The sequence below is a fragment of the Melanotaenia boesemani genome, chromosome 1 (genome assembly GCF_017639745.1).
Source record: "Melanotaenia boesemani isolate fMelBoe1 chromosome 1, fMelBoe1.pri, whole genome shotgun sequence".
In the NCBI taxonomy this organism is placed as follows: Eukaryota; Metazoa; Chordata; class Actinopteri; order Atheriniformes; family Melanotaeniidae; genus Melanotaenia; species Melanotaenia boesemani.
This window is the reverse complement of record NC_055682.1, coordinates 33,856,235-33,884,054: the sequence shown is the minus strand read 5'-3', so window position 1 is coordinate 33,884,054 and position 27,820 is coordinate 33,856,235. Positions and strand designations below refer to the sequence as shown.

The 27,820-nt window shown below is 41.1% G+C and overlaps 1 protein-coding gene across 8 annotated transcripts in view; it reads right to left on the bottom strand.

Moving 5' to 3' along the window:
- Positions 1-12,539: 12,539 nt before the first annotated feature.
- LOC121640474 (A-kinase anchor protein 13) overlaps positions 12,540-27,820 on the bottom strand; it is a 126,149-nt gene continuing 110,868 nt past the window's right edge. For 5 of the 8 annotated variants that reach the window (XM_041986584.1, XM_041988842.1, XM_041990414.1 and 2 more), the window contains 7 exons: positions 25,837-25,910; positions 24,969-25,013; positions 23,300-23,350; positions 22,769-23,038; positions 20,460-20,639; positions 19,807-20,098; positions 12,540-15,221 (listed from right to left, as the gene is read on the bottom strand). In XM_041986584.1, the coding sequence (XP_041842518.1) occupies positions 15,169-15,221; positions 19,807-20,098; positions 20,460-20,639; positions 22,769-23,038; positions 23,300-23,350; positions 24,969-25,013; positions 25,837-25,910 (965 nt within the window). In that variant the 3' untranslated portion in view covers positions 12,540-15,168. Of the gene's footprint in view, positions 15,222-19,796; positions 20,099-20,459; positions 20,640-22,768; positions 23,039-23,299; positions 23,351-24,968; positions 25,014-25,836; positions 25,911-27,820 lie in introns of all 8 variants that reach the window. The other 3 variants (XM_041988049.1, XM_041991171.1, XM_041989604.1) reach the window with 2 other exon arrangements.

The window sequence follows — 27,820 nt, the reverse complement described above, 5'->3', positions numbered from 1 at the left end:
GGTCGGGTGCAGTGTGAGCTGGGCGGCTGCCAGTGGCGGGGACCCTGGCGGTCTGATCCTCGGCTGCTAAAGCTAGCTCAAGGGATGTGGAATGTCAGCAAGACCTGGAGGGGCGTGATCGGGAAGAATGGCCCCCCTGATTAAGTCAGTGTGGTGTTTTGTCGTTGGACTTCTGTGCTTGTCATGGATTGTCCATAACAAACACCTTGTTCAGACATAAGAGTGTCCACATGTGCACTTGGCACCAGGACACTCTAGACCGCAGTTCGATGATCGACTTTGTAGTCGTATCATCTGACTTGCGGCCACTTGTCTTGGAAACTCGGGTGAAGAGAGGAGTTGGCTCAGATGGTGGGGGATATAGGCTGCCTCTAGATAACCACCCATCGTGAGTCAGCACCCATCCCAATGCCTGCTGACCCCAGCCCTATGCAGCCACGCCCCTCATCCCCATTCACCAGTTTTTCTTTCTAGTTAAAAACAGGTTAACTAGTGGAATGAGCTGTTGAGGGAGCATCTCTAAACTACAGAGGGCTTCTCGGCAGCAGACCCGTCTTTTTGAAAGTGATGATGCTTTGATTAAAATGTTGTTTTATCTCAGCTCTATTCAAAGCTGCTTTCAAATTATCCATTAGACAGATTTAGACAGTTATCGTGTAACAGTAATTAGCTCAACAATACCAAATTTATCTCATCTGTGGCAGATAATTCATAAATCTGAGAATTTACCATGAACTTATAGCTGTTTCTCATTATTCGCTCAAGCCACACAGACACTGATATGCGAGAGCAGCACAGGATTTTCTCTTCTTCTTCCTCTAAGATATGATGGAATATTTAATACAGAATATTTATTGTGTTGTATCTTTATTTCAACTCTCACCCCTCTTACCTTCTTCATCTCTCAGTTTCCACAACTCGCTTTGCCGCATGGCTCTCATGTGCCTGGATATTCCTGTCACCATGACAACCAGAAGTGGAAAGGGCTATCTGGTTTTCTGTCTCTGCATCTCACCGACAGACCAGCTGCGCCTGTACAACATGAGCGATCTGCAGAGATAGAACTTTTACGATGTTTTGGTCCAACAAACAAAATTTACAGAAGGCTTTATCAAGCCACTGATGCTGTTTGCTCTTATCAGCTGATGTTTGTTTTTTGTGGGCGGAGGATAGTGGTGGTGGTGATGGGGGGGGGGGGTTACAATGAGTCAAATGAAAGCAAAAATGTTTTTAAAAAATTGCAATCTGATGAGCCTGGTGTGACATCTGGGATCCCACAGTTAAGAAAAAAACAAAAATGAGAAAACGAACCTCCACAGTGGATGTAACCAGAGGCAAAACAGTGCAGCGTGGAGAGCACAGAGAGATAAAAGCAGCTCGCTCTTTATTTATCAGGAAAAACCGACGCTCCTGTGTGCTGCTGCCGCTGTCAGTCCTTCAAGATCTTTGTCAGCTTTTTTTTCCTGCGGCGGTGGTGCTTAAACTGCAGCCCCACAACCAACGCAAACAGCAAATAAAAGCATTAACAGAATTTAGTGATGGGAATTTAAGTGAGTCTGAAACAAAACAGTGGATTAATGGCAATTGATTAGCTTTTTTTGTGTGGGTATGATAGACCTCAGAAAAAAAAACAACAAAAAATCAAAAAGCAAATGAATGTCTATCATGATAACTAGAAACTGCAAAAATGAGCAATCTTAATATAAAGAAAAAAAAAACACTTAAGACAAAGTGGAATAATCTGCAAGAGCAGTTGATATAAAACACTCGTTTCAAGTCCTTTAAGTGAAAAATGCTCCAAACCAGCTTGTCAATGTTTCCTTCAGTGCACTGGCAGGCTGGTTTGAAGGGTTTTTTTCCTCAAAGTGAGAGAGAGAAAGAAAAAACACTAAAAGAAACACAGACAGCATACTTTAGATTTTTTTTATTTTGTTTTATTTTTCTTTCTTTTAGGTAATAAAGGACTTGGAATGAGAGCTTTACCCCTTGTTTTAAGATATTTGTCACTTGTCTAAAGGCTAGTAATTTTTACCACAATGTTACCACATGTGATTATTTTACTGTATTGGCGGATTATTTCACTTGATTAAAGGGTAAGCTTGGCCCCTTCTGTTGCTTCAGTTGATGCTGCCACTCAAAAGGGTGCAACGATACAAACTCCAGCTTTTTCTTCTCCACCTTTTATGGCACCTGTTCTGCCATAATGTCCCTTACGTTTAAGTGTGTACCATATTTTAATGTAGTTAGCTAGCCAAGCTTTGGCTCTGGCTTCGTTGCCTCTACAAGTGCTCTGAGAGCAGCACGCAATTCGTGCACGAGGAGGGGTATGTGCAGAGGGGTTGAAGAGGAAGGAAGAAATGGCAATTGAGTTTGATAGACATATGACCAACCGATCTTTTAGAAAGAGTTGATTAAAATGATTGGATGGTGGTTTTTCCAGTCCTGTCTGTTCCACAGGTGACTAAATTTTTTATTTCTGTGTTAGAACATTGAATTAATTGACTGTAGTAGTGATGTGATGGGGATTAGCTTCACACTCGGACACACCCGGAAAAGTTTATACTGGCTGTTTGGGGAATTTTTTACAAGGTAATTTTCCAAATCCTAAATATAAGCTACCATTTACAAAATAACCAGCAATGTTCATCCACACAGAGGTGCAGCCCAGACTTGATTTATTATGAGAAGAAAAAGACAGACTGAAGGCTTTCTACTGACCACTGTTATTACAATAATGATGTACAAAATATATAGCTAAGTGAAAAAGTAATTGGTTGTCTTTTCAGCATTTTTCTAAAGAAGTAAACATTTAATCTTCTGTGGTGCAGTGCCTACCGATAAAGCTGATATACAGTAATTAAACAGCCAGGTCAGTCTCCTGCTAATGGTAACTCTGCTACATTAATCGACCTTTATATCAGTAAAAATAGTCTGTTGGTCCAGTGGTTACAGCCGCCCTGGGGCCATCGAGTGTATGGCGTCACCATACACTCGAGTGAGTTCTCTAAAGCCTTCAGAAAAAAGAAACAGAGACAAAAAAAGAGAAAAAAAAGAGGAAAAAAAAAACAAAAAAAAAAACAAAGGACTGTGGATACCTGTGAGTCTGGCAAAGGATTTAAGAAGATCTAAAAGTTATTTAAAATTAATCTTCCTATCTACAGCAACTGTTATAGATTTCAGTTTATCCAGCACTGGCAGCTCCAGCTAATTCAGCCCAGTGCACAACTCTGGGAAGCTGTCATAGTCAAAGTGCCCTGCCAACAATCACACAGAGATTGCACATATTGGACAAACATGGGAGAAATGCCAGGAAAAGCATTTCTGTCCCAAAAGATCATCGGAGCAAAACTGCTACTGCCAGAGAAAATAATGGCAGAGAGCAGTTTTTATTTATTTTTGTTTGTTTGTTTTTAATAATTTGTAATGGAAAAGCTGAAAGTAACAGCAAACGTCGTTGGTGTTGACCAAAGACAGCTTAGAGAGGAGGAACCTGCACCAGCTGTGAAGCATGGGGGTGGAAACATTATGGTTTGTTGACAATACAGCAGCAGGATTAAACTCAAAACTGTTCATCCTTGCAAAGAAGTATGTCACAATGAACCATTGTTACCTCATACTGTGTATTGATGACTGCAAAGGCAGGTGGATTGGTAAATATGTTTTAATTGCTTAAGATGGAATGTTGAATAATTATACAGAGTTTCGGTTAATTAGTTTATTGGTTTATGGTGTGAGCATGTGTGTGTAGTAGTAGCAGAAACCAGAAATCTTCCAGGTAATGCTCACCTGCAAAGAAAGGGTAGATTTAAGTGGTTTGGCTAAACATGTACTAAACAGTGCACTGATGGTTTTAAGTATTAAGTAAATATACTAAATAGTTATTTAATATTTGTACTTACCTCTTGCTGTTCCTGTCTCCCAGGAGTGGTGAGTGGACAAAAGATGTACCCAGGTGTTCAGGTGCCTTTTGTTGGTTCTGGGGGGAGGGAACTCAAGGTGGAAAATAGGTTAAGGGGGAGTTTGTGGGGAATAATTTTCTATAGTTTAGTTAATCATTGGTTGGATTATTTAGCATGATATTTGAGTAGTTTGGGTTTATGTAAATTTATGTATATTGTTTGGGAAACTTTTAATGTAAATATTTTCCATTATCATTTTGTAAATAGCTGTCTTTAGAAACACATGGAAATGGTCCAGTTAAGCTTGTCTTCTATATAAGCAGTCAGTTGTGGTCATTCTGGTTGGTTGGTGTAGGGTAAAAATGTCGACAATAAAGAAATCTAATGTCACTCAGTAGTTTTTTTCTCCTGTGTGCTTTTCCCCATGATGGTTGCCTCTGAGACTGTGCACTGAAGAAGACAACGTACAAAGATATATGGCCATCAGACTTTAACCCTTTGATGCATAGTGTCCACTAAAGAGGACACATATTTACAGGCTGTTTATGAATGTATGCATGGGTGTGGATCGTACAGTAGCAACTTCACTGGACATTAGTGAGTCACCAATACTCTGCCATGTATGAAGAATAAATACATTTGATATATTATATATACATACATTGTAATTACCAAGTTTGCCTCTGTGATAAACAGGACAAGAAAATGATCCAGGTGTTTTTATAGAAAATTAATATTAATATGAAAAGATATTATTTGATAAATATTTTCATAGACCAAATAAAAAATCAATACACTGAATAAAAGTAAAAATAAGATTAAAAAACAAAAAAACATCAATGCGCATGTCTGTAGAAGTAAAATATTTTATTTAAAAAAACTGTTTTGTAATAATTCATGCACCAGAGGGTTAAGGCCCGACCCATTAAAAAATGTTTGTTTTTTTTTTAATATAAGGTCCCATTGGTATGGAAGCCCATTTCCGTCACTCTGATGAAAAAAAAAAACATAGTATCTCATAATTATGACTTAAGTATCTCATAATAATGAGATACTATCTCATTATTATGAGATAGTATTTCATTATTATGAGATACTATCTCATAATTATGACTTAGTATCTCATAATTATGAGATACTATCTCATTATTATGAGATACTATCTCATAATAATGAGATACTTAAGTCATAATTATGAGATACTATCTCATTATTATGAGATACTATCTCATAATAATGAGATACTTAAGTCATAATTATGAGATAGTATCTCATTATTATGAGATACTATCTCATAATAATGAGATACTTAAGTCATAATTATGAGATAGTATTTCATTATTATGAGATACTATCTCATAATAATGAGATAGTATCTCATAATTGTCCTAACAAGATGGCGCCGCGCGAGTGGCAGCCTGCAACAGCAGCTCCTGCTCACCGTTGAGCTTTTTCTTACTTTTCCTACTTTTAAATTATTTCTTTCTCTTCGCTCTTATTTTTGCTCTTGTGTGCTTTTAACTCCTCTTCGTCATGCACACAAAACTTGCGGAGTTAGCGCTGGTGGCTCTTCTGGTTTTTGCCCTTTTCACGGCTGTGTCCGGAGACCGCACGCGGAGTCATGGCTCCATTGTTTACAGCAGGGATCAGCTGTTAGCCCTGCGCAGCGCGCCGGTGCTATCTGTGGAGCGGCCCGATGTTCCCCCCGAACTGAAGAGGAGGAGACGGGGGCGCCGGGCCGGAGCCGAGCGCCGCGCTAGGAGGAGACGTTACCGGCCCGTTCTCCCGTCAATCATCATGTAACGTAAGATCTCTAACCAACAAGATGGACGAGCTGGCGGCGCTGACCCGGCACCGGCGTGAGTACCGGGAGAGCAGCCTCCTGCTGTTTACTGAGACGTGGCTAACTGCGCTGGCTCCGGACACGGCTGTGGAATTGGACGGATTCACGCTACTACGGGCAGACAGAAGCAAGGAGAGCGGTAAGAGGAAAGGAGGAGGGCTGGCAGTGTTTGCAAATGATAGATGGTGTAACCCTGGGCACATCACTGTTAAGGAGCAGCACTGCTGTAAGGACATTGAACTGTTGGCTGTGAGCATGAGGCCCCACTACCTGCCGAGGGAGTTCACTCATGCCCTCGCTGTGGTGGTGTACATCCCCCCCTCTGCTAACGCAGATGCAGCCTGTGATGTCCTGCTCTCAGCAGTGAGCAGGCTGCAGACACAGCACCCTGATGCCCTCCTTCTCATCTCTGGAGATTTCAATCATGTTACTCCACCCTCCTCCTCACTGCCCAAATTCACCCAGTATGTCACATGCTGCACCAGAGACAATAAAACACTGGACCTGTTTTACGCCAACACCAAGGAGGCATACCATTCACTCCCTCTTCCTCCCCTGGGCCGTGCCGATCACAACCTTGTGCACCTCCTGCCTGTGTATAAACCTTTTGTGCACAGGCAGCCTGCTGTCACCCGCACCGTTAAGAAATGGTCCGAAGAAGCCGAGGAGGCCCTGAAGGACTGTTTTCACACAACGCTGTGGGGTGTCTTCAGTGATGCCCATGGGGAAGACATCGACAGCCTCACCGACTGCCTGACAGACTATATTAATTTCTGTGTAGAAAACACCGTACCAACCAGGACTGTACGGAGCTTCTCCAACAGTAAGCCCTGGATCACCCCAGACATCAAGGCTCTCCTGAAGGAGAAGAGAGCCTTTCAGTCCAGGAACAAAGAGGAGCTGAAATTTGTGCAGAGGGAGTTGAGGAGGACGATCAGGAGGGGGAAGGACAGTTACAGGAGGAAGATGGAGTACCAGCTGCAGCACAACAACATCCGTGATGTCTGGAAGGGACTGAAGACCATCTCGGGCTACAAGGAGCCAAAGTCCCAACGGGTGGGAGACCAGGGCAGGGCAAATGACCTGAACTTATTTTTCAATAGGTTTGATCAGGCACCCGCTCTTCCATCGACCCAGTCTCCTCTGCTGCAAACCCCATCAGCTTCTACTGCCTGCAGCTCCGCCTTACCCCCCTCTCCCTCTCTTACAATCTTTGGCTCACACACCTTCACTTCACACTCTGTCCCGTGTGCCCCTCCCCCATCAACACCCCCCTGCTCTGGTCTGTCCTTCACTACATACCAGGTGAGGGAGGCCCTTAAGAAGACCAGGGCTAGGAAAGCTGCAGGTCCGGACGGCATCAGCTCCAGGCTCCTGAAGTCCTGCACAGACCAGCTGTGTGGGATCTTTGGGTACATGTTCAACCTGAGCCTGAAACTGGGGAAAGTGCCAAAGTTGTGGAAGACATCCTGCATCGTGCCCGTGCCAAAAACATCGCACTCAAAGGAGCTCAACGGCTACAGGCCAGTAGCTCTGACGTCACCTGATGAAGGCGCTGGAGAGACTGGTCCTCGCACATCTGCGTCCGATGGTGAGCTCCTTCATGGACCCGCTGCAGTTCGCCTACCAACCTGACATCGGGGTGGATGATGCCATCCTCTACCTCCTCCACACCTCTCTCTCTCACCTGGAGAAGGCTGGAAGCACTGTGAGGATGATGTTCTTTGATTTCTCCAGTGCATTCAACACCATCCAGCCCAGGTTGTTGGTGGACAAGCTGCAGCTGGCTGGGGTGGACCATCACCTCACCTCCTGGATTCTGGACTACCTTACCCACAGACCACAATTTGTGAGGGTGCAGGGCTCTGAGTCGGACCGGCTTCTCTGCAGCACGGGTGCACCGCAGGGAACGGTTCTGGCTCCTTTCCTGTTCACCCTCTACACCGCGGACTTCGCACATAACACACCATCATGCCATCTGCAAAAGTACTCTGATGACTCTGCTGTTGTTGGCCTCATTACAGATGGAGACGACAGGGAGTACAGAGGACTTATTCAGGACTTTGTGGACTGGAGCCTGCGGAATAACCTCCAGATCAATACCAGCAAAACCAAGGAGCTGGTGGTGGATTTCCGCAGGCATAACAACTCTCCACCTGTACCAGTGAACATCCAGGGAATGGACATCGACCTGGTGAGGTCCTACAAGTACCTGGGTGTTCACCTGAATGACCGTCTGGACTGGTCGGACAACACCAACGCCCTGGTCAAGAAGGGCAACAGCAGACTGTTCCTGCTCAAGAGGCTGAGGTCCTTCGGAGTGCAGCGCCCACTCCTCAGGACCTTTTATGACTCTGTGGTGGCCTCAGCCATCTTCTATGGGATAGTCTGCTGGACCAGCAGCATAATGGACAGAGACAGGAGGAAAATGGACAGACTGGTGAGGAGGGCCAGTTCTGTCCTGGGATGCCCCCTGGACTCAGTAGAGGTAGTGGGAAATGAGAGGATGACTGCTAAGCTGTCATCCATGTTGAACAGCCCATCCCACCCCCTCCAGCACACCCTGACAGCTCTGAGCAGTTCCTTCAGTGAGCGGCTGCTTCATCCTCGCTGCGTGAAGGAGAGGTACCGCAGATCTTTCCTGCCTGCTGCTGTCAGGCTTCACAACAAACTTAATGCCCGCTAGACTGAAGAATATAACGAACTATACGGACTTGTGCAATAACATATCATTTATCTTACTGTCCATTTTTCACTGCTGTTTTTGCACTACCCATTACCTTGTATATACATCCCCAGACACACCCCCTGTACTGTGTACAGGTTTTTTATTACATTTAGTCATTTATTTAACTATTTCACTTAGTTTTATTATGTTTAAGTACTTACATTTCTTTTTATTATCCTCTTAAATTGTACCATTTGTTGTCTATTGCGTGTCTTCTGCTGCTGTTGCGCTGCAATTTCCCCGCTGTGGGACAAATAAAGGTTATCTGAATCTGAATCTGAATCTGATAATAATGAGATAGTATCTCATAATTATGACTTAACTATCTCATTATTATGAGATACTATCTCATAATAATGAGATACTATCTCATAATTATGACTTAACTATCTCAATATTATGAGATAGTATCTCATAATAATGAGATAGTATCTCATAATTATGACTTAAGTATCTCATTATTTTGAGATACTATCTCATAATAATGAGATACAATGGGGTTTTTTTTTCGTCAGAGTGACGGAAATGGGCTTCCATACTTTGGCCCTTTAACAAAATGTAACAAAAATACTTTTGGGGATACTTATTATTTATTACCATGTAATATGTCATAATTATTATAGTGTAATCTCCTGCTTCTTGGTATCTATTAGGGGCAAAAGACAAGTATCAGATTGTGCTCAACAGGATTTTGAGCAGAGGTTTTACCGTAATGTGCCGCAAAATGTCTCAGAAACTGTATGTATCTAATATGTCACGCTGGGCTCTATAGGGTTAAAGCTGAACTGGATGTAGAACATATTAATCATCATTAAATCCAACCAAAAATAAATTTAAAGTTAGGAGGTGACTGTGGCTTTAACCTGTGAATATTATATTTATTTTTATATTTATATTTTATATTTCTATAACCTGTATCATATTTTATATAAAATATGTCTTTAAAAAAGTAATTTTTTTACGGAAGAGTCAAATATTTCAGGACGCCGTTACACAGATAAACGTGTCAGTATCAAACAACCACCAGAAGTTATTTCAAATCTTATCAGCATCTAAAAGAAACTCTCCATGAATATTAACATAAAAACGCTCTATTTGAAACAGTCTGATAAGATTTATCATAAATTCCTTCTTAAGATTACTTATCCTCCTCCTCACACTGTGCCTCTGAAGATTGTGGGGTTTAAATGAACCGTTTTGTGACCAAATTTGAATTCCTAAAAAAAAATAAACAGTCTATAATTCAATCAAATTATTACTTTAATCTATTTATGCCAAAATGTGAAATTGTTGTTAGTTATGAGTCATTTTTCATGATAGAAAAACTTGTAGTTGTTAGCAGAAATGACCTGTTTTGGTCTTTGTTGCAGCAGAGCTGAAGAAGCCTCTGGCTGAACACGCTTTGTTTGATTTCTGAGTAATTCTTTAGATAATCAGTCTCCAACAATGAGCCAGCCTTCTTTTTTAAAAAAAATCAATCCTTTATTGAATAGATGTCCAAACTCTAACTCCCAATAAACATGCATGAATTAACTCTGGGCATTAAGTGGGTATAGAGCGCATCTAGGAGACGTGGTGACCTTCATAACACTGTCTGGAAGTGAGGTACATCCTATGAATATATCTATAGTGTATCAATTAATGGTAAAGAGTTTTTGGATGTATTAATGAAATTCTCTGACCTTTTAATCAATTACCTCATTAAATATCTATTCCAGATATCCTCTACTGAGAGGTTTGTAGTGTCCAGTAATAAATTTGTAAGGTTTAGAAACCATCCCTTGTGTCGGTAGTAGCTTACATAGACGGGGGGTGGGGAGAGTTGTTCCCCATGGGACACCATATGCTCGTATAGCTGATCTTAACTGCAGATAAAAGAAAAAGGATGAGTCCGGAAATTAAAATTCAGCTTTTACATCATTAAAAGCCTGTAAACCATGGTCACTATACAGATCTTTTAGTACAGTAACTCACTATTCTTCCAGTGTGGGAATGAAAAAGGCATATTTCCAGTAAAAAGGGAAAGATTATTGGGTATCGGTGAGTGATTATACCATTTAAAAATCTGTGCCAACATGCTTCATGACAGATCAGTTTGTTCCGTCTCTGGTTCTGATGCTGCCGCTCCAACAGATGGCTGCAAAGCTGACAACACTTTCCACAACAGACTTTTAGTAGATATGCAACATGTAACATCGAAGGAGCTAAGCTTCCTCAAAAAGTAGATCCTGCTCCGTCTCTTTCTGTAGACAGCTTCAGTGACGCATTTTCAGTTTAGTCTGCTGGTCAGGTGATCACCCAGTTATCTGTCATCCTCCTCCTCTTCCTGTCTTTGGCTTGATCCTGGTCCTCCTAAAATGAAACTGTTATTTTTATTTGTCTTGCATATATTCAAGATGGGGTGATTGTTTCCTCACCAAATCACAAAATAATCAACTAGTTCCCTAAAGACATCTTTTTGTCCATCTCTGATCCACCCTGCAACGGTAGAGCTGTCTGAGTGTTTTTGGAGATGACCGAACTATGAGTCAAGCTCAGAGTTCAGAGCCACAAAGCTGTCTTACAAAGTGTTTCTCAAGTAGTCAATAATCCAGGCGACTGCAGAGGTAAGTCATCTGTTATTAAGGCGGTGTGTAAAAAGATTACAACTTCTAATCTAGATGAATATAAATAGAAAAATTATGTGAGGGTATTTTCATTGTTTTCTCATGTTTTATTGGTAATTTACAGAAAATCTTTTTATGGCAGCGTCTTCCTGTTTAAAAACAGTTCCTGATTATGACAGCCTGCTTAATTCTGAGCAAGTCCTCTTCATGCTGCCAAAAAGGCTCTCAGCAGTCAGCGAGGGGCCAGATAACACCTGATCCCAGTCCACAAAGACCACACCATCAGGTACTATGAGATTGGTACTGGGAGCTTGAAGGCTAGATGAACTCCTCAGACGCTGCTGCCACATGCATCTACCGGCCACTTTATTAGGTAAACCTTGCTATGTTGGACCTTCTCTTTCCTTTAGATCAGCTTTTTGGTCTTGGAAACGTTCCTCAGAAATTTTGCTCCATATTGACATGACTGCATTACACAGTTGCTGCAGATCTATGATGATAATCTCCCGTTCCACCACATCCCAAATGGTGCTGGATTGAGATCTGGTGACTGTGGAGGCCATTGTAGTACAGTGAACTCATTATGTTCAAGAAAGCAGTTGGAGATGATCTGAGCTTTGTGACATGGTGCAATTTCCTGCTGGAAGTAGCCATCAGAAGATGCTACACTGTGGTCATGAAGGGATGGACATGGTCAGGTACAATCCTCAGGTAGGCTGGGGTGGTTAAACAATGTCACGTCAATAATAAGGAACCCTAAGAGTGCCTAAAAATATCCCTCGCACCATTACACCACCAAGAATGCGAATCATTTTAACGCTGCAGCTGAAACAGAGACTCATCAGACCAGACAACGTTTTTCCATCTTCTATTGTCCTGTTCTGTGAGTCTGTGGGAATTTTAGCCTGTTTCCAGTTCTTAGTTAACAGGAGTGACATCCCGTGTGGTCTTCTGCTGCTGTAGCACATCTGCTTCAATGCTGGATGTGTTGTTTGTTCAGAGATGCTATTCTGCATTTGTTGGTTGGAACTAGTCCCCGTTTGAATTACAGTTGCTTTTTTTCATCTCCAACCAGTCTGCCCATTCTCCTGACATCAACAAGTCATTTTGGTCCAGACATCTGCTGCTCACTGGATATTTTCTCTTCTTTAGACCATTCTCTGTAAACCCTAGAGACGGCTGTGTGTGTGTAAATCCCAGTAGATCAGCAGTTTCTGACCTATGCTATGTTCAAAGTCACTTAAATCCACTTTCTTCCTCATTCTGGTGCTCAGTTTGAAATTTTGCAAGTTATGTTGACCATGTCTGCATACACTGAGCTGTTGCCATGAGATTGGCTGATTAGCTTCGTGTGGTAATAAACAATTAAACCAGATACGTTTGTTTACATTTCCCATTAAACTCCGATGTGATGTCGTTTAAAGACACAAAACTGAAGTCATGAACTGAGCAGAAACCCATAATGTGTATTATAATTTTTTTTTTATTGTGAGAGAAATATGCCTTTACATTGCTCACCACCCTGCTGGTGGGCATAATACATAAATAAAACCTTCTTACAAAATGCTGCAATAAATCACAAATCAAAAGAATTTCTTTTTTACATTTGATTTGTTTTATACATAAATCATATTTACACTTTTGCCCTTTTTGTTTATTTTACATTGTTGAGAGTGACACGACTGTGTACCATTTGTTTAGTACAAACATTTCCTTCGATTGAAAGCCGAGGTATAAAAGCTCTCCTCTCTCTCCTGAGAATACGCTGGGTTCTACTCTAGTGCATTGTATCATTACGATTTAAGGCTACGCAGGGTTCACCTGATGGACACGCTCGTCTCATGGACAGGCTTATCATCATCGGGAAGGGAGTTCATTTTCCTGACTCGCGTCTGCTGATTGTCCCCAGTGGAGACAAGCTCGTGGTTCCGCCCGGTCGCTCCTTCCAACCCTCTTCCTCTCCCTACATTAAAGCTGTCGCCGACTGCTTTCGCTGAATAACCAATTACAATCTGACAACTTATTTGTTTCTTCAGTCAATTACAAATGCCGTGGGGAAAATGTCACAGAGTGCGAGAGCCCACGCTCATCACATTATCTCTGTGCAGAGATGACCTGCTGAGGAAAATATGCCAATTTCTCTCAGCAGGGAGTGCATATATAAAAAAAATAAAAGGGAAGAAATAGTTTATTTTTGTTGTTGTGGGAGGGAGGGGGTTGTGTAGTTATAGGTGCAGTGCTCCCTTGTGGTCAAAACACACGGACACCTACATCAACTGAGGGGAAAAAAAAAATAAAAAATTGTCCATTCCTCTCTGCTTCTTTGAAAGGATTACACCAAAGCCATAAACAAAAGACATGAAGCAACTAATTGGCAGGCCACATAAGCCTCTTACAAGACACACTAAAACAAACCAGCCTGGACATGAAGTCAAATCCTCCACACAGACGGCGAGTTAAAAACAAGCACTTCAACACCAGACAAAAGAGGCAGCGAGGAAGCAGTGCGGTGATGCTGGTTGGTCATTTACAGCAAAAAGTTTTTCTTTTTTTTCTTTAAGCTTCAATAGTCTTACAGTTTTCTTTTTCTTCTTCTTACCTGTCCAGCAGGTAGTTATGTGTCCCAAAGTGTGGGCTTAGTGGGTCTAAAACACAGGCTTTCAACATTAAGAGAAGTCCCACTGGAAGCACTCCCAGAAAGCTACCAGCTCCTTCTGTCGTCTCATGTACAAACAAACCGGAACTGCAGCTTCTTTTATGTAACTGGACACGTCAGCTCTCTTTGGATCATTGTCACCCTTGATTTAAAAGCAAAAAAAGCATAAAATATCTCACAACAAGTATCAATGTTTAGGACCAAATTGCTTAACAACACTTATGAGGGCTGAATATGAAATGATCATAAAAATGTTTTTATTGTGTTTTTTTTAAACCCTAAATCACCAGCTTCCATTTCTGAAACCATCAGCCGTGTGTGTGTCTGCAGATTAGATAATCAGAGCTGAAACAAGGAGCAAGTTGAACAGAAACTATTAGTATGCTAACTGCAGTTACATGCAATTAAAAGAAAAAAAAAGAAAGAAAACCCTCTCAGATGAAAGATGAGGGCTCCATAAAAGGTCATTGACAGCCAGATAACGCGAGGATCAAGCTAATATCCATCCAAGGCTCTAAAAACACACCAAAAGGATGTGAACAGAACCATTAGACACAGAGAGATAAGAGTGTGTGTCTAAATCCTTTCATTACTGTGGAGTCTAAAAAACAGACGTGCACATCTAAAGAGTTTCAAACTAGAGGCGGATTCTGTGGATGTTATCGCATCTGCTTTTCAGAAAAGCTGCAGCAGCATCTCAGAGTGAAACACTGGAAGCAAGAAGAAATGTTGCTAGGACAACACAAATTTCCTTCAGTGGTTTAAGTCCTGAATTAACAGCTAATAAATGTAATTAGCAGCGAAGACTTTCCGGTGCTGCGTGGAGTCCGCCGACGTTCGTGCCTGCGTGAGCGGCACTTGGATTCGGCTGCATCCTCGTGTGGAAAAAGGCCTTTGCTTTGGTGAATAACAAAGCAGCCGGCTGCGGCTGCCACTTGAGTGTTTTGGGGATGGGGGACATCGAGACACTTGGTCGAGCTTGAGAGCCATTTTACTCTAAGAAGCTTTCAACGAGCTCTGATTACAGAAAATGATGGATTCTAATCATTTCTTTGGAAAAGGAGATTGAATTTATGGACTGAAAACACCAAAAACTGCACATGGATGGATCCCAACATACACAACATAACAGAATCGACTAAAATACTTTCTTTTTCTTTTTTTCTCTCCCACAAACTGGAAGCAGTGGGATTCACTTCAAAACATGAGAAAATCCCATTTTCAGCTTCTTGCGTGTAATGTTAAGCTGCTCTATGTTATGATGTGGAAACTGAATTAAAAGCCTTTTCGAGACGATTCCGAACAGCCCTGTGGTGCACCGCAGTATTACACACTGTATGTGCAGTAAGTGGCAGGAAGGCGGTAACACACTCCTCTGTGGCTGTCCGTGTGACACGGTGGGTTCATGACGATGAAGAGGAGGAAAACTGCATCTCTTAGCAGAAGAAGATCTCTCCATCCATAGGAGGCTCTGCGACGTGCTGGGTTTCTGCAAGGAGGAGAGGAGTCAGACTGTCATGGTTTAGGAAGCATCAGTGCTCAGATCCATAACAAATAAATAAATAAATAGAAACTGGCTAACTGTGCTGAAAATTAGTTCACTGCTTATATCACAGACATCTCTGCATAACTACTGCCTGTTTAGATGCTTTTAATATTGAATGTGCTTCTTAGGCGTCCTCTGCTGTGTCTGTGCTACTTCGCTGCTGATGTTTAAACAGGAATACAGCAGAATAAACAGCTCATTTAATAAACTCTTAGTCAGGCCTAAAAAGGGTGCTTCAATTCCCCCCTGAAATGTAGGACAGCTTAATAATTTACTTTCCTCACTAATTTCATTTTGCAACAAATCTCAGTGATCCGGATGAAATGCAAGTTTGAGAGTCTCCATTGAAAAAAGGGAGAAAACACTCAGATAACAGCCTGTGTGCTAGTGCTAATCCAGCTATGTAATCCAACATGTCACCCTCTTTTAAATGAGACTGATTGTGCTGGTTGGATGAGTTGCATATAAAATATTTCATTCAGATTCATGTTTACATCAGCAGCATAGTCTGATTAATGAGCCATGTAAGTGGTATGTCTCCTTCTTCATTGGGAAAATCCAATACCTTCATATCTTTCAAAACAGAGCAATATTTGGCTTCCTCCTCACCCACAAAGGGTGCCTTTCTTTTTTCTTTTTCTTGTTTTACTTACAAACCACTGCTGGAGCCAATTTTGGCTGATCTTGCAACAGATAAGCAACCCGATCTATGAAAACAAGCCCAAAAGAAGCGACTGTGTTCTTTAAAAAGAAGCCCGTAGTTGTTAAAGTGATAACTGTGGAAACACAGGTCAACGTCACACAGCAGCAAAGACATAATACTGAATACACATGTAGACAAAACTGTTACAGAAAGAAAAACCCACACACTGCACAAATGAGCTAATAATGTTATGAAAGACACACTTTAGAAGATTCAGACTATTGTTAAGCCAAATAATCTGCCAGTGCACAAAAAACCCTCTGAACTATTCCGTCAATGTTTGTTCAGTTTTCTTTGTCATTTTGAGAGAAAATATCTAAACAAGATGATTCTTCTGAATTCAAGAAATGCTTTTAATTTTTTTTCTTAAAAACCTTTTCCCTAAATGAAATGAATAATAATGGATTAGATTTAGCACTTTTTCAGACACCCAAAGTGCTTTTCATTGAATCCATTATTTACTCCAAGTGGGAAGCTACATGTGCAGCTCCTGGGGCAGACGGATGGAAGCGCGGCAGCACCATGCCAGTCCACACCGACACTCACAGACCAGAATAGAAGCAAGGTGGGAAAAAGTGCCTTGCTCAAGGACAGACTGACCCCTTGACTGCACAGGGTCACACCAGCAACTTGAGTTTGTTTTGTTGCTAATAAAAGAGATCAATGAGTGTTTTTATCACTTATTAGATATTTCTTAGTGTAATATATAGTTTATATAAGACTTTTCTTCTTTCTGCTCATTTTCATTCTTGTATTTGGATCATTTTTATCTGGTTTTGTTGGATTGTATCAAGAATAATTTAATAAACTGAACTGTTAAACTGTTACTTGATTATAGTTTGAATTTTCTAAAGTTCTGTGTATTTTTGTGATATTTATAGCATTTTTGCAGTGAAGTGGTGCTGGAAAAGCTTCAAACACAGTTTCATAGCTAAAACTGGTGTGAAAGATAGGATGAGATCTCAGACAACGCCTCAGTATATAGTTTAACCAAATATGCATGTAAAATAACCAATTTTAGAATACAGTAACTAAGAAATTGACATTCTCTCAGAATAATCCCACACATTCTGCCCTTGCCTAGCATACCACCTTAAAACAAGACGAGGAAGACTTTTTGTCTTGATGTAAGGTTGTAAGACTTGGTTAGATGGCCAATTTTTGCAGGGCGCTGAACTAACTGGAAACTGACATTGTTTTTAAATTGTGGTTCATACTAATGATACAGGCCTGCACAAAAATGAAGGTCCCCTTAACTCATTACTTTGCTGCACAGCTCCTTCCACAGTGGTTCAATAAAACTGACATCAGGGCTTGTAGAAGGTGACTTTAGAATAGTAAAGCTTTTTTATTCTGTGTCTTGGGTCTTTATCCACGACCTGCTTTCTGACACTGGGCAGAACATTTAAATCCAGAATGCCTGGAAGAGTCTTGACATTTCATTGGACCTGTAAAGTTTAAACACACCCTGTGCCAGAAGCAGCAAAGCAGCCCCAGAACATAACTGAGCCTCCTCCATGTTTCACAGTAGCAGTAGTAACAGTAGTAGTAGTGATAGTAGTAGTGATAGTAGTAGTAGTAGTAGTAGTCGTCGTCTTTTCTTGATTCTTTGTTTTGCATCGGTGAACATGGAGCTTGTGTGATTCTCCCAAACGCTCCAGTTTTGACTCATCAGTCTAACGGACTTTCTTCAAGAAGCTTGTTTGTGGCTTGTCGGCATGTATTTTAGTTGATTCCAGGCTAGCCCAGACCAGTTTCATCTGTATGTTTTTAAAAGACTTCCTTTGAACCACAAGTCAAAAGCAATGTCAGATTTTAATTCTTGGTAAAAAATTTATGTATTTTATCAGTTTGCGATTATTTCAGTGACTATCATGGGTTTTTTCTTTCTTTACCAGAAGGGTACCAACAATGTGTGTACATACATGTCTTTATAAGCATGTCTTTATACTCCACACAGCTTTATTTGGCTATTGTTACCAGCTGTGATCTGGATAAAGCTGATCTTATTCAGGAGTAAGATCTTAATCTGATTCATATCTGCCCACTGGTTCATATGGTTGTTCTGCTGTGTCTCACTGCAGGATATTTGGTGTTTTTCTTTTCAAGTCTATCCTTTGAACACTGATGCTGATTTTTAACGTTGCAGTCATCCCTCCTGTACATCCAGGTCATTGAGAGATCCCCTCTTCATCCTCCTTCAATGGAGAAGACATGCTATGAAATCCAGAGTGCAGGTTTTGTGCAAAAAAAGTTTAAATGTCTGAGTTTGTCAAATCAAGATGACAGCTCTGTTACCAAGAATAAAATCCCCTTTCACCACTACAGACTTTATAATGAGCTGCAGTACTGGATTTTTTTTTTTTTTTTTCTTTTCAAGTGATTTATTTTTTTACTAAAAATTGTATTTTTCCCTTACATTGTGTTAACTTTAGATAAACTTTGCTTTCACTCAGAATAAAGTCTGTGGATTTTGCCTGCCTTCACTTCACTAAAGCTGCAGAGACTTGACAGAGTTGTAAGTGCATCCTTTAAGGGTGGAGTAGTAACTGCAGGGTTTCCCACACAGAGACCAATGTGTGGTGCAGCACCACAGAATCAACTCCAAGCACCACAGATGCCTACATCTTAAAATAATAATTCACTAATTATGTGAACTTAAGTGGTCATCACATGTTAAATTTGTAAAAACAAACAGCCCATGACATTTGTCAGTGTTGATATAGAACAACATATAGAAGTGCATTACATGCTGCATTCACTGACACTTGGGACATCTAAAGTTTACCTAAGTGAAGGTTAGTTTGAACTTAAAATTTGTTAAGTTTAAAACCATTACCCCAAACATGCCTTTCTATGCAGATAAACAGCGATTTGATGGTAAAATAGGTATTTTGTTCATTTGTTATCCCCTAACCACAGTTATGGTTCAGAAGATAATCCTGACTTAGCAGTGCGATACTGGAAGGAGCTGGAAACATCGAATAACCCCCCCACCCGCATTATAACTTTATAACTCTTAAAGAACTTACTTTAAAGAATTAAGGTTGAGCTGAATAATTTCAAATGCTGCTTTTAGCTTTAAAATGTCTCAGCAGGTGACTAAAAAACAAAAGATAAGCATACAGGTGTATATGTTATATGGCAGCTCAGAATTTGTGTGTTTGAACGCCGCCCGCTGCACCCCGATGACCGCCTCCACCGACCGCTGCGACCCTTAAATCCGTCACCGGCTAGGGGAGCACCACAAATTGCTACCTGGTCTGTGGGAAACACTGCTCTGTCATTTCAAGGTTATTTTATTTGCAGTTTAGTATGACTAAAATATTTAAAGATGTTCAATCTTTCAAGTGTTTTTTTTTAAGCCACTTTCTCTCATGAGTCACAATGATGAACCTGAATGCGGCTCGTTCTTAAATCGTTTTACTGCCTTGACAAAAGCTGAGAGAAGAAAACGGATGGCCGTTTTTACATTCTTCAGGCAAGTTGTGTGGAAGTGAACGCATCTTTTAGAGCTGATTGTTTGAAACATTTTTTTATAGCTCATCTGCCCATAATGCACTGCAGCGTGACAAAAGTGCAGGAAACCTTGAAACTTGGCACTCTAATATGTGTTCAGCTTGTCTTTCAGAAAACAGCTTCCTCTCCTTTATCTCTGATTATCCATCCTACCACACACCTTCTTTTCAATAAAAACCAGACATTGTTCGTCTGATGTGAAGAGTCCTTGACGATAAAACACTCCACTTCAATCTAATGACTCACTGTAAGACATTGAATAATTCATATGAATCCATCCTCTACCTCCCGCTCACCATTCTCTACCTGCTGTCTGCGCGCTCCCTCCTTTGCTCTTCTTCTTCTTCTTCCCGTCTTTATTCTTGTTCTTGGCCAGCTGCAAGAAGCTCTTGGAAATCTGGTTGTTGGCTTCACTGCCCTTGAGGTTAGCAGAAGATGAGGTGAAGGGATTGAGGCCTTTCCCTTTGGGCTTGGAGCTTTGGGGCTGCAGCCTCGGCAGGGAGGAAGAGGAGGATGAGGAGAGCTCCAGCGGGTCCAATTCCAGAGACTGGGAACTGCCGAGGAACAGGGACTCGTCCGATGTTGTGGAGGGAGTTCTCTGTAAGAGAGGAGGGAGGTTAGACATGTGAGCTCACAGATGGCGTCTACATCTGTGAGTGAATATTTATGAGAGGTGTGTATATTGATGGTTTCATGGAAGTTAATGATGGGGTTTAATAACTGATTCCGGAAGAGTTTACTGATGAAAAAAAGAAAGAAAAACACCTAAATATTCAGAATCTGGTAATCTGTTTGGATTAGCATGAGCAGACCATTTAAATTCCCTTTCAAGAGGGCCTGAGTTAAAGCCTGCAAATCCCCTCCTACCCGCTGTTGTTGTCGAGGCAGCAGATGAGGCTGATTCCCACAGGGATCAGGGGGTCATGTTTTCATTACTGTAGCAAAGTGCCTCCTCTCACCTCAGACAGACGGAGCTCCTCCATCTTGTCGAGCTGCCGCCGCATGGCCTCCCTCTCCCGCTCCAGCTTCCTCTGTGCGTCTCGCAGCCTTTCTAGGTCTCTTTGGTACTCCTCCTTCTTACTCTGCAGCTCCTGCTTCTCCTCATCCAGTGCCTTGTGCAGCTTCGTTATCTCCTCCTCCTGCAGAAGCAAGCAGGTGTATTGATTGATTTATGAAAAAAAATGGTACTGGTTGAAGATGTTGACAGAAAACGTTGAAAGCTGAGCCTGGATAACAGAAAGGTTGTGACCAACTCACTGATTGCTGTAACTCATGCAAGGCCATACTTAATTATTTGTCTCCAGTTATTCAGCTAACAGTAAAAAGGCAGTGAATGCATCTCTTAGGATGCAGCTCAGTTCTGTTGAGGTAAATCAATTCAGCCTTAATGTGAGGGGAGTAAAAACTGGAAGTCCAAACTTTGCTCAGTTAATTATTTAGTGTTTCCTCATGCGTCTCTTCAAGTAAACTTTAGATTTCAGAAACTTGTGCTTCGCTGGAGTGTTTCCAGTTTCTGCCGCTTTACATTTTATATTTAGAGGTATGAACTGAGCCTTACATTACTCTGTAGATATAAATGATTTATTATCATTAATTAACAATTATTGTTCCCAATTCAGTCCACATCTTTAAGCCTTGTTCTCAACTTAAATGTGTATGTGTGAGTTTTTCTGAGGGAAAAGGATGAAAAGTTGTTTGTTGCTCAGAATTTACAGAAAGTTTGGTAAAGTGGTGACAGACTGCCTGCAGCGTTTTCCACAGTCAGATATTTGTGTTGGTCTGACTGCATAGAGCATGTTCATCTGTCATTCACGCTAACATTCGCGTCAGATGTCCTGCTGTTTCTTGTCCTCTGTGCTGCTTACTGCTGTGAATTCAGACTTTATCAGATCCAACTGGTCATACTAGCACCCGTGTTTTTATCTATATCAATAGTGTGTTTATGGAGAGGAGGGGCTGAATCTGTGTTTTGCGCACAAGAGATACACCTATAGTCAGATTTCCTGTCATGTTTGAAAAGTTACAAAAAAAGAAATGTGAATTAGACATGTTTCCACTGACTGGTTTGAAGAGAATAAACTGGACCTTTACAGTGTCAGCAGAGAGTGGCTATGCTGCTTATGCCTGTTATTCAGCAGAAGAAGTAGATGTCCTAACCCCGGAAACAAAAGTCAAACTACAAACAGCTGCTGAGTCATTTATCAGATCCGACGTGATTCATATAAGAATTTAAGCAGCTGGTATAAGGAAGTAGTTGCCATATAAACCTTCAGCTGGGGTATTGGGAGCCATCTGGATTGCTAGATGACCTTTAATAGCTGATCTCCAAAAGGAAACGAGTACCTTACCTCTGCACACAGAATGTAGGGGCTTAAGAAACTGTGATCAGCGCTATGCTTTCTGCAGAACAGACAGACACCCAAGTAAGACCATTCAGCTTTTCTACGTCGCATCTTTTAAATGCAAATTAAGAACAGTAGCGGGCGGGAGACAATTCTAACTTTGACTTAAGCTGCATCTAACCTGCATGCAGCTGCAGACATCATCAACATGCGGCTCACTCCAGAACCAGGAAGACTGTGGCATGTAAATTATTTCTGAAGCTCAGAAAATGAGAATTACGATTCAGATGTAAATTAACTTCTTACTAGATGTCTAACAACTCCAGGAGCAAAGCAACATCTCCTCCTTTTTCATTTATTTGTTTGTTTAATTGGAACAGTGCTGGTTAATCAACATCAGTAGAAAAATAATATTAGCAGGCATTTTTGTACTGAGTAAGGGGAGGGCTGAGTGGTGGAATAAGGGAAGAAACTGGAATTATAGCAAAAACATTCATTTCCATCCACTGTCCCAGGGCAAGAAAGAAGATTGAATAAAAACATAAAACCATGCACGTACAGACAATACATATAGACCTACAACAGAATATAGTTTAAAAACAAGAACAAATTAGAAGACTCAGATTTTGTACTTGTTGAACAGCCTTTAGCAACTGGTCAGTGAACTTCCTCGCTCATAAAAGTCCAATACTGTATCTGCAGCCTTCGTAATTGGAGCCAGAAACTTTGATTACAATGAAACTAAAACCAGAAGGAATGACTGCTTTAGTTTTAAGTTAGGGATGCCAGGAATGGTTATAACAAAGCACTGCAGGAAACTCTGAAAGCCCTGCATGCTGTGGGAAAGAAATGGCAGCGGTTATTTTAGGACTTCCAGTGGCCCAGAGACTAATGAGAAACAAAACTGGTAGATGATGCATAGTTACCTGTAAGTGCACCAGTGCCTCTCTGTGAGAGAGCTGCTGCTCCCTAAGCTCCCACTCCTTTTCCCTTCTCCTCTTCTCCTCAGCATGAGCTGCCTGTTGTCTCTGCAGGGATGCTAGCTCCTGCCGCTGCTTCTCCAGACTGCGCTGCTTCTCCTGTTCAATCAGCGAGCTGGGCCGCGAGGACTGCCGCGATAACAGCGCGCAAGAGGAGCGCTCACTCAGGGCCTGTCGCTGATCCTCGATGTAACTGTCCTGCTGCACCACCACCGCCTGGGATGGACACACACACACACACACACACACCTCCTGGTTAGGTACAGCACTTGCCTCCTGAGGATGTTGCTCGTATCATCTCTTTCTGTACGTCTGCGTTAACACTGCACCACAAACTATCTCAATTCATCTTTTGTCCTCTTGTTTCAAACAAGGAAGGTTGCTGAAATTCACACTGACAGCTAAAAGCTTCACAGAGTTGCTACATGTCAGTTCTGATCTGGAGTGCATGGATGCACCGTATGGGAGCTGGTGTACCTGCAGAGTGCTGAGCAGGAGATGCAGGTGGGAGACGCTGTGGAGGACCTGCTGTTGGAAAAAGAGAAAACAGTGAGTGTCACATGACCTCAAAACATCCTGCTGTGTTCTTTTTACTTCACATGGAGAGAAAATCCTCTTTGGCTTGCCGGAGAAAACGGTTTGATGTTGAATTAGTTCTTGTTTGATAAAATGCATCATTCATAAAAGCAAATGCCTTTAAGTTTAGTTTAGGTCGGTTTACTGTATGAGCTGTGAAGTCCGGGATGGCCCCAAATGTTCTTAAGCTAAATGAAAAGTCGTGTTGTCTGGGCCTCCATGCTGCTATGCTGCCCAAACTGATGTCAGTCCCTTGTGCCCTTATATTAATCCACTAAATAAACCTTGGGGTATTGTTTAACCCTTTTTTTATTCAACATGCATACGGTCAGATCCATTTTTTAAACTTAGAATTCTTTCTATGGTCGAGTTATTTTCGTATCCTCATATTTTGGGAAGGTTATTTATGCTTTTATGTCTTTTACTTCACTACTGATCAGCTTCTACTGTCTCATGTACAACTGGTCCAAAACACTGATGCCTGGATGTTATCTGGCACTAAAGAGATGCGACATCACACCTGTTTTTGATTCTTTGTACTGGCTCCTGTTCAGGTTTGGACTGATTATAAGATTTTAGTCTTTAAAAGGGTTTACCCTCCTCGTGTTTTGATTGGATGACAGTGAATTGGCTTGAACTGATTGTAAATTGCTTTGAGATAACTTAGTTGTGAAATGGCGTTGTATAAATAAAGATCTGAATTGAATTGAGATCAGCTGATTATTTTCTCCTTGGTGTCCAGAGGTCTACAGTAAAACATAGAGTGGATAGGACACTCACTCCCCCTGAATGATTTTTATTTTCAAACTTGACTTTTATTGTTTTTATTTTTGTTTTTACTGTCATTTTGTCCCCTTTCAATTTTTGTTATTTATATTATCTATCACACTTTAGTCAAATCAAATCAAATCAAATCAAACTTTATTTATATAGCACCTTTCATACATACAAATAGCAACTCAAGGTGCTTTACAGATAGTAAAATCCCCCAGAACCCCAACCCAATAGCAGCAAGCCCCCCCCCCCCGTCAAACACACACACACACACACATCACAGAGGGTAAAAGCAAGTTAAAAGGACCAAGGAAACGCTGAGATACACTGTTGTTTTTAAATGTGCTTATGAATAAATCTGACCTGACTAGACATGAAGTTAGAGACATTTTCTCCTCAAACATGTTATCTTTTCTTGGCTGTCAGGGTTTACAGACAACTTTTATAGGTAGTGTTGAAAACTTCAACAATGTTTGTATGAAAACTAGATGATGAAAAAGACCTTATATACATCTGTTAGAAAATTCAAAACCTTTTTAAACACACTTTTGATAAATGATCATCAAGCACACTGCAACCATGCACAGACCAGATGTGTGTGCGCATTGATGTGAACTTTTCTATTTTCTTCGTAGACTTTTTTCAAGTTTTCTTAAAAGTCAGATTTAGCTACAAACACATCTGTAGTTTTACAGATGTTGCAGGTGATGCTGATAAAGATGATGTTGACAGAGTTTTGACCGTTTCCATGTCAACAAAGGCTGAAAATAAATTAGAGGCAGGAAGTCACTATTACCTCACTGTTCCTCTTCAGGAGCTGCAGCAAGTTGGCGTTTCCTCCCTGCACACAGACATTAGCACACATTGAGTACAGTGACAGCGCTGTGATGCTCTTTAGCTCACATCTGCTGGTGCATGCACTGTGTCGGGCTGCTAAGTGTACATATTTCTGCATGGACGTGATTAATGCTGCACAAGTGACTGCGGTGTGTGGCTGTGCATGTGGTTAATTGTGGCTGTGATTACATGTGACTGATGCTAAGTCCTGCAGCTTTGCAGGAGGGTTAAACACATTTAAAAACCTTCTATTTTCAAAGAAGGCTGTATACAAATGTGTATTCTATAGAAGATGGAACGGCTGAATTAAGGCTGCATTGTATTTTTAATGATCAGGATGATTCTTCTTTTTACTGCTGCACTCTCTTTGAACCCTGGCTTAATGCCCGGGATGAAAAATCTAACGCTTCCCCTTTGTTCAGTTTGGAGAGCAGGAGTTACTGCTTCAGAGACAAGATAATGCTTTTGTTAAACAGCCCAGCATAGCACAGCTCCACTAAAACAGTCAAGGAACAGTTATGAGCAGCTGGGATGCTGGATGCATGCAGGATAACTGACAGCAAAGGGCAGAGCCATAATTGCATCACTTAAACATGATCCGTTTATTTCCATCCACTACTGGATAGTTACACAACTGATGGTTGCCACTGGCAACGGGACCTGGCAGGAAGAGTCAAGAGGCTAATTTACTAGGGGAGGCAGCGAGATTCATCTTAATGGTGCTTGTTAATGTTGGAGGACAAGCGCGGCTCCTCACTCGCCCTCAGGCTCTCTCTGAGGCGTGGGGGGGCGAAGCTTCAAAAATAACCGGATGCTGGGATGCTAACCTTCTTTAAAACGCTGTCGGACTCTGTCCTGCGCAGATCTCCTGCCGTGTCCTCGCTCTCATCTCTGTCTCCACCTGAGGAGAAAAAAATAGGCAAACCATCAGGCAGCAAAGACACAACTGTTTACTTAATAATAATAATCTCTTTCAAATAAAATGTGTCATTTAGTGTTAAGAGGACAAGTGATCACAGTTTAGAGATGACATAATGGGCTGGTCGATAAGTGCTCTACAAGTGTAACCTCAAGCTGGTCAGCACCCACCTGCCAGGAGGAAAATCCATTGTTTTCTCACAGAAATACTGTTCTGTTTTCTACCACTTTACATGTAGGGAACTTTGTAAAAGAAAAACAGAAATTCTGAAAAGGCTGACAAAGGTTTATGTTTTTGCAGCTCAAGGCTGGCGACGGTGAACATGTTCCTCCACCAAGAAACAGATGTGATGCAGGTGACTTCATACAAAATAACCTTTAGATAATAAGTGCCCTTCATTGGTGCCCATCATGTCTTTAGTATAGTTGATAAGTTCAAATGATTTCCAGCCTGGAAAATACTGTGGCTCTGCTGTTTGGTAGAAAGAACAGACTTATTGATCTGATATGGAAGCTGTTTTGTCCGTAAAGTGCCCTGAGATGACGTTGTGAATTGGCGCTATAGAAATAAAGCTGAAGTGAATTGAATTGAAAGTGTTTGGACTGCAGACAAACTGAGCCTCTGTAACCATCATGTCAACAAGGGACCACTGACTGATACCATCAGCATCCTGCAGAGGCTGCAACTTCTTTGGCACCATCAGTGTGATGATTTTCACCTTCATTCGGTTCTTCATGGACAAACTGCTCTTTTCATTTAGTGAATCTGTTAAAGTCTGAATCCTCATCTGGAAATAAGTGATAATCTTGTAGTTATATTACTGTTATTTTCATTATATCTGCCTTTGCACATATTGAGACTAAACTCCTGCTAAATATTCATTTTAAAGGAAGCATATTTATTGGGGGAAAACAATCACTTTCTGTGCTTCAGGGCCTTATACTTGTACTTGGGTATAAAAAGTAACTATCAATTAAAAATTCAATTTCTCACTTTGTTTGGGGCCAAATAAGTCTGAAAATATGTCATGCATAGAAATGTTCACATGTGTAGGTAGTGTCATGTAAGGTCACAATTATTTCCCATCTCATCTCACAGCTTCACACCATCGCTGCACCGCTGAAGTGGGGGGTCCAAACTTTTGCACCTTTTCTTTTCTGTTAAATTCTTACAAGTAGTTTTATAGTTCACTTAAGAATGAAATGGGCAAACAATCCTCTACCAGCACTTTAACTATGTTTTTTAAGGCCAGAAATAACAAATGAAAGATCTTATGTTTACCTGGTAAGTTCTACATTATAAATGTGGATGTCAAGGTGGATAAACTTTATCCAATAATTCAGCTAGAAAATTTATGTCCTTGCTGTTATTTTCTTTCATTTTTCCCCAGTCAGGAATAACAGGAGCAAAGTTCAGCATCGCAAACATAAATTAACTTTTGCTCATATAAGCCACAAAAAAGTTAAAACACAAAGAAATGGACCAAGTTGATGCCCAGGCTTTATTAGACGATGATGTGGTTTTTAACCCCGCTGGCGTGTTTTTAACAACACAGGCCGGTTTAATGCTGAGACTCAGCCTAAAAGAAACTTCATGGAGCTGAAGTGCAGATAAAGGAAACACAAGTAACTGAGAACAAAACTGCTAGTCACATGTTTTTCTATCTGTTCAGTGTGTGATATTGTGAGCACGGAATATTGACTGTATTTTGTGTCCAGATTTGCATTTGCATGGTTGCATAAAGCTGTACTACTGCTTTCAGAGAAGCCCCTTAAAACTGGCTGCTATGACCATAAGCATAGAGATATGGTTAAAAACAACTGAAGGGCATCTCTGATATTTTGACCAAAGCACATAATAAGCATATATACCTCAGAAAACTGTTATTTTGT